General features: G+C 44.2%; 1 protein-coding gene across 1 annotated transcript; it reads left to right on the top strand.

Annotated features, from left to right (window-relative positions):
• The first annotated feature begins 997 nt into the window (after positions 1-997).
• LOC106819562 (ras-related protein Rap-1) lies at positions 998-6978 on the top strand. The gene is made up of 5 exons (XM_014824175.1): positions 998-1482; positions 2314-2382; positions 4610-4666; positions 5170-5319; positions 6907-6978. Exons 1-4 carry the CDS (start codon positions 1426-1428, stop codon positions 5284-5286), a joined length of 300 nt encoding a protein of 99 aa, XP_014679661.1. The 5' UTR covers positions 998-1425; the 3' UTR covers positions 5287-5319; positions 6907-6978.
• Positions 6979-7775: the final 797 nt, after the last annotated feature.

Genomic DNA, 7775 nt, shown 5'->3' with positions numbered 1-7775 from the left:
TTACCTGTCTGTAGCAACTGTCTTAGGTCATCTGATAGGTGCTCCGTAATTGGTTGTTAATCAATGCTATGGCCTGTTGATTGGGGACACGATCGTGTATCTCTCTCTCTCTCTTTCTCTCTCTCTTCTCTTCGCTCTCTCTTCTTTCTGGTTCTTTCTCTTTTCTCTCTCTCGGCTCTTAACTGGTGATGATACATGGACTCACTAACAGTAAATAATACATGTACATGTACACAGGAATATAATGTTACAGTACACAGTAAATTATATATGTTTACACTGTTAACAGGAATATACATTGTCTGTACACAGTACATACATGTACATGTACACAGGAACTACTCTGTACATGTACAGTAAATAACGTCATGGTACGACAGGAAATATACATGTACATGTACACAGTAAACATACATGTACATGTACACAGTAAACATACATGTACATGTACACAGGAAGTTAATGTAATTGTCACAGTAACTTGCATAGTACATTGTACCAGTATATGTACATGTAGCAGCAAATATAACTGTAATGTACATGCTAAAATAATGTACATTAACGTAAATATACACGATATGTACACAGGAAACTATATGTACATGATACACAGTAAACATAATGTAATGTACACGTAAACATACATGTACATGTACACAGGAAAATATACATGTACATGTACACAGTAAATATACATGTAGACAGTAAATATACACGTACATGTACACAGTTTATATACACGTACATGTAAATACACAGTAAATATACATGTACATGTACACAGTAAATATACATATAAGTGAACATGTACATGTACACATACATATACCCCAGCAAATATACACGTACACACGGTACATGTACACCGTATATATACATGTACACATACACAGTAAATATACATGTACACATACATATACCCAGCAAATATACATGTACACTTACATGTGCATGTGTGTAGTTTATATGCGTATATGCACATAGCTGTAGTAAGCTCACTATACTTACACGTTCTCTCGTGTATTTCAGATCACCAGGACAGCGCCACCTGGTGTGTGAGCGGGGAAGAGAGAATCGCAAGACGAGACGCGCGGTGTGGAGAGACGTGAGGACGGCGGCCGGGGTGTATGACACCGCGCGGACGGGCCACGCAGACACGTCACGGTCTACAGAGAGCGGGGACACGCCGGGACAGCGTGATAGCTACTCAGTGAGACGGACACCAGAACGTGGTGATACACGCATAGTAGTAGTCTCACAGACACTAGGACGGCGCGAAATACAGGGAGAGTGCCGGACACCGTGACGTAGAAAGACGCTGAGGTTCTGCGTAGAGTGACAGACGCCGGAACGTGGTGATACACGTCGCCAGCGTGAGAGACACTAAGACAGCGTGATATATATACGTGACGCGGGAACGTCGTGATGCGAGAATACAAGATCGTCGTGCTCGGCAGCGGAGGTGTAGGGAAGAGTGCCATCGTAAGCCATCTAAACTTTATTATGTTTAGCTATGTATTATTTGTCACGATACTATTCGGTACTATATGAGTAATATAGTGTTAGAGCCAACTATAGGTATATAGGTTCTAACGCTATATTACTCATATAGTACCGAATAGTAGCGTGACATTATTATTTATATTTTTTATGTTAAAAGTCTTTATTTACTTATTTACTTATTCGTTATATATGCTTTTAAATATATTATTTATGTTATTCTATGCTTCGAGTAATCATTCGGACTGCTCATCAGAATGATTACTCTAAGTTTTATGTTCCAAGTCTGGTCAATGTTTGCAGCCCATGTAAAAAAAAAATTTGACGATTTTTTAGTTCTATTTATTTTACGAGTTTTATTTAGTTATTTTAGTTTCATTTACGAGCAAGGGTGATAACAGCTTTGTCACATGTTGTTGTTAGATAGGCATTGGCAGATTTCTATAATTACCGTTGTCCTTACCAGTTGTCATGTTAGAATTAAGTCACTACCGCCCGCACACTCTGCCTGTCTGTCACTTTACATATTGACAGTGCTAAAAATATTCTTCTTTTTTTCTTATTAAACAAACAAAGAATCGGTGCGTGAAAAGATTTATCAGATGCGATTGTCAGAAAAAAGCGATCATTACATTCGTGTAACTGTTACTGTTACTGTTACTGTAACTGTGATCAGAATAATATTTAGGGTGGAAATTTATTGTTACTGTGTATTGGAACGTGCTGCCCACTGTTGTGCCTTTTCGCTCGTTCTCCTTGCTGTTTCTCATTGTCTCTCATTGTTGTTCATTATTCTCATTGTTTTACACACAGACGGTGCAGTTTGTCCAGGGAATATTTGTTGAGAAGTATGATCCAACAATAGAGGACAGCTACAGGAAGGTAAGGGAGAGAGAAAGTGAGAGAGGGAGAGGGTGAGAGAGAAAGAGTGTGTGTGAGAGAGCGCGAGCGCGAGAGAGAGAGAGAGAGAGAGAGAGAGAGAGAAGAGAGAGAGAGAGAGAGAGAGGAGAGAGAGAGAGAGAGAGAGAGAGAGAGAGAGAGAGAGAGGAGAGAGAGAGAGAGAGAGAGAGAGAGAGGAGAGAGAGAGATAGCCAGAGAGAAGAGATAAGAGAGAGAGAGGCGAGAGAAGAGCGAGAGAGAGAGAGAGAGAGAGAGAGAGAGAGGGAAAAAGGAAAAAAAAAAAAAGAAAAAAAGGAAAAAAAAAGAAAGAAAAAAAAAGAAAGAGAAGAGAAAAGAGAGAGAAGAGAGAAGAGAGAAGAGGAGAGAGATTGCACGTGCAAGAGAGCATGAGAGTGTGGCGCGCGTGAACATAACAGTGAGTGTGTTTCTGCTCTTGACGAACCGTGACGAGTAGATTAGTGATGACAGCTTAGTGCTGCTCACACGGAGGCATGCCACATTCGCACTGCACCATCCTCCACCCATCCCCCTACCCGCCATTTATCCCCGTCCGCCATATCGATGGCGAACTCAGAGTTCATGTAGTGAGTGCGTGCAGCAATGCAGGCACAGAAGCTGGTATCTAACTAAGCTCCTGTAACACAATCCTCAACGCTTCAATCAATGTGGGTGTAATGTAAAGGTTACGTCACCGTAAATAGGTGCAAAAAGTGACAAAAATATTCCACTTTTCCAGCAAAAATGTAAGTAATTCTGTTGCACTTTTTATGGTTGAAGAATTGCTGCATTATACTTCCTATTTTACTATATTGTTCGATGTATTCAAACACAATCGTGACCATACATAGCCATAGCAAGCAACACAGCAGAGAGTGAGAGAGAGAGAGAGAGAGAGGAGAGAGACGAGAGAGAGAAAGAGAGAGAGAGAGAGAAGAGAGAAGAGAGAAAGAGAAGAGAGAAGAGAGAAGAGGAGAGAGAGAGAGAGAGATAGCGAGAGAGAGAGAGAGCCAGAGAGAGAGAGAAGAAGATAGCGAGAGAGAGATGAGAGAGAGAGAGAGAGAGAGAGAGAGAGGAGAGAGAGAAAAAAGAAAGAGAGAGAGAGATAGCGAGAGAGAGAGAGAGAGAGAGAGACAGAGAGAGAGAGAGAGAGAGCAGAGAGAGAGAGAGAAGAGAGAGAGAGAGAAGAGAGAGAGATAGCGAGAGAGAGAGAGAGAGAGAGCGAGAGAGAGAGAGAGAGAGAGAGAGAGAGAGAGAGAGGAGAGAGAGAGAGATAGCGAGATGAGAGAGAGGAGAGAGAGAGTAGAGAGAGGCCAGAGAGAGAGAGAGAGAAGAGAGAGAGAGAGAGAGAGAGAGAGGAGAAGGAGGAGAAGAAGAGAGAGAGAGAGGGAGAGAGAGAGGAGAGAGAGAGAGAGAGAGAGAGAGAGAGAGAGAGAGAGAGAGAGAGAGAGATGCCAAGAGAGAGAAAGAGAGAGAGAGAGAGAGAGAAGAAGAGGAGAGAGAGAGAGAGGAGAGAGAGAGAGTGGAGAAGTAGAGAGAGAGCGAGAAGAGAGAGAGACGAGAGAGAGAGAAAGAGAGAGAGAGAGTAGAGAGAGAGAGCAGAGAGAGAGAGAGAGAGAGAGAGAGAGAGCAGAGAAGACGAGACGAAGACGGAGAGAGAGAGAGAGAGACGACGACGAGAGAGAGATAATAGAAAGTATATGTATTTGTATATGTATATATATATATATATATATATATAATATACGTGTTTATATATATACATATATATCAGTAAATAATGATCAATGTGATAAATTGAAAAGTAAAACGGTATCAATTAGTATTCGAATCAATGAGTAAATTAAGTAATTGGCGGTCAATAACTGTCTCATCTCAAGTTCAACACCCCATCCCGAACCGTAAAATAAAACTACGTCAAATAATCGTTAAAATTAATCCGTAATTAATGGGTAATTTGACGACGCGGCAGCGAACAAAAACTAGATCTCGTCTTCTGTCCATCTCTCCTCCTCGTTATCCCAAGCAGTAAAATAAAACGATGTCGATTATTCGTAGAATTAACGAGTAATTAATAAGTAATTAACCAGTCATGCTATGTGACTCTGCCGTGTTTAACATTATAACGTTATAACGTGTATAGCATTATTACCATCTGCGCATTATTATTAATATTTATTATTATTATTATTATTATTATTATTCTCTGCAGCAAGTAGAAGTTGACGGACAGCAATGCATGCTGGAGATACTGGACACGGCCGGAACGGTGAGCGTGGCGCCATCTCTGGGCGTCTTTTAATTCGAATGGAATTTATTTAAAATGTCCCCAAATAATCTGATTCTGTTAACGATCGTCGGTTCGAGATGCAAATGTCGTCCGTGTAATATTGTAATCGTTATAATCGATTATTATTAGTTATAGTAGTAGTAGTATTGTCAAGAACTTCCATTTTATAGGTATCATACTTACAGAACCGGCTGTATATGACAGTACCTAGTCAACGATCTATTCGCCAATTCATTGTATCATTATGTGTACCATTAGGGAAAAAATTAAGCGGACATTGGAAAAAATACTAAAGACACGAGTGCGGTTCGCCCGTAGTAACCGTGGTAACGTCGTCTTCCCGGACACCGCGGTAACATCATCTGTCTCCGCAGTCGCCACGGTAACGTCGTGGTCTTTCCGCGGTCGCCACGGCAACATCATCTCTCTCCCCCGTCGCCGTGGTAACGTCCTTCTCATCGTCTCTCTCTCTCTCTCTGCAGGAGCAATTCACGGCTATGCGAGATTTGTACATGAAGAACGGACAGGGCTTCGTGCTCGTCTACTCGATCACCGCACAGTCTGACCTCAACGACCTCCAGGATCTATCAGCGAACTAGCATCCTGCCGCCGTCAAGGGATTGCCGACAACGGTTCGAGCGATGCTTCGGTTGTTGCTTCGGCGGCATTTCGTCTTCTGTCTGCGCAACGCGTAGAGCGTTATCGAGAGTGCGGCGCGTTATAGTAAAGGCAGGGTTCGTGCGGGTCTTCTCAAAGTCTTATAAGCTACTATTTTGCCAAAAATAAAATAAGGGCCCTATAGTACTTTTTTTTGGTGAAATCTTAGTAAATGTACTTATTATAGTCCTTTATTTTCGACTTACTGTCTCGACTTTAGAGCTAAGAATTGTTAGTATATATATACGGAATAATTAAAGTCTGCTGTGTAATTGTGTATATAAATATTTATTTAGTGTACTTTTAATAGTCGGTGTGATCCTATCAGAAAATCTTTGCTGGGAGCGTGTCCGCTAAAGCAGCGCGGACTGTTGTTTTGCGTTGGACGCGGAGAAACTCACGACCGAACACGTAACTGGTGCCAAAACATTCAATCGGGGAAAATCTCGCGGAGTAGGCGCTTCCTTTATTAGACAGGCTGCTCTCTCGAGGGTCTCTTTAGACGGGCTGTTACGGTTCTTTTATTAGAACAGTGTGGCTGCTCTACGGAGGTGTCCTTTATTAGACAGGTGGCTAGCTCTACGCGAGCGTGCTCCTTGTCATAGACAGGTGGCGCTGCCTCTACGGAGGTGTCCTTTATAGACAGGTGTCTGCTCTACGGAGGTGTTCTTTATAGACAGGTGGCTGCTCTACGGAGGTGTCCTTTATAGACAGGTGGCTGCTCTACGGAGGTGTCCTTTATAGACAGGTGTCTGCCCTACGGAGGTGTCCTTTATAGACAGGTGGCTGCTCTACGGAGGTGTCCTTTATAGACAGGTGTCTGCTCTACGGAGGTGTCCTTTATAGACAGGTGTCTGCTCTACGGAGGTGTCCTTTATAGACAGGTGTCTGCCCTACGGAGGTGTCCTTTATAGACAGGTGGCTGCTCTACGGAGGTGTCCTTTATAGACAGGTGTCTGGTCTACGGAGGTGTCCTCTATAGACAGGTGGCTGCTCTACGGAGGTGTCCTTTATAGACAGGTGGCTGGTGACAGGTGTACTTTATAGACATGTTGCTCTCGAGGAAATTGTGGGAAGCGGCCTTTATAGACAGGTGTCCGTTCTACGGAGGTGTCCTCTATAGACAGGTGGCTGCTCTACGGAGGTGTCCTTTATAGACAGGTGGCTGGTGACAGGTGTACTTTATAGACAGGTGTCCGCTCTACGGAGGTGTCCTCTATAGACAGGTGGCTGCTCTACGGAGGTGTCCTTTATAGACAGGTGGCTGCTCTATGGAGGTGTCCTTTATAGACAGGTGTCTGCTCTACGGAGGTGTCCTTTATAGACAGGTGTCCGCTCTACGGAGGTGTCCGCTCGCACGGGTTTGATACTGTTAATGTTGCTCTCGAGGAAATCGCGAGAATCGTCTTTTATAGACAGGTGTCCGCTCTACGGAAGTGTCCTTTATAGACAGGTGGCTGCTCTACGGAGGTGTCTCCCTACACGAGTTTAACAGCGTGAATGTTGCTAGAGTAAATCGCGAGAATCGACCCTTATAAAGAGGTGGCGTTGCTCTGCGCAGGTGCCGATGGTGCTTGTGGGGAACAAGTGCGACTTGGAGGATGAGAGAGCCGTCGGGAAGGACCAGGGACAGAATCTCGCGCGCCAGTTCAACATCCCAACCTTCCTCGAGTCGTCGGCGAAGGCAAAGATCAACGTAAATGAGGTGAGAGAGGAGTAGAGGGAGGAGGGGAGAGGGAGAGAGAGGAGGGGGAGAGAGGGGAGGGAGAGAGAGGAGGGGGAGAGAGGGAGGGAGAGAGAGGAGGGGAGANGAGAGAGAGAGAGAGACAAAGAAAGAAAGAAAGAAAGAGAGAAAGGGAGGAGAGAGAGAGAGAGTGAGAGAGAGACGAGGAAAGAAAGAAAGAGAGACAGAGCGAGGGAGAGAGACTATTAACCTGCTATATATCGGGTCTAAACTCATTGTTGTTGTTTGTTTTTATTTCAGCTGATTAATGACTCATCGCAGAATCTCAACGCGTTGACGACGCAAATCGACGATGCCTCACTCTGGATGCACAACCATCGCCACGGCAACGGTCGTCCGCGCAGCCCCGGATGCCCCCGAAGCGTGATGTCGCCGTTGCCGCGGCAACACGGCGAGGACGCTCCGGGTTCAGCCTCCGCGGGCGCGCGCATCCTTTTCCCACTGCATTGTTTTTATCCCCTTGATTTAGAGTAATTAACAGAGTAATTAGCGTGCGTCGTTTGTCAGAATCCCCGGGTGAATAACGAGTTTGTCGTTGTTAGTGTTCAGTATTATGCAAGGGTTCGCCGTGGCGACTGTAAACAATTATGTTATCACCATATGTTAGCTCCATCTCTCTCGCTCTCACTCTCTCTCTCTCTCTCTCTCTCTCTCTCTCTCTCTCTCTCTCTCTCTCTCTCTCTCTCT

The sequence above is a fragment of the Priapulus caudatus genome, unplaced genomic scaffold, assembly GCF_000485595.1.
Source record: "Priapulus caudatus unplaced genomic scaffold, Priapulus_caudatus-5.0.1 Scaffold3701, whole genome shotgun sequence".
Classification (NCBI taxonomy): domain Eukaryota; kingdom Metazoa; phylum Priapulida; class Priapulimorpha; order Priapulimorphida; family Priapulidae; genus Priapulus; species Priapulus caudatus.
The sequence above is the reverse complement of the archived record's forward strand: the minus strand, read 5'-3'. Positions and strand labels throughout refer to the sequence as shown.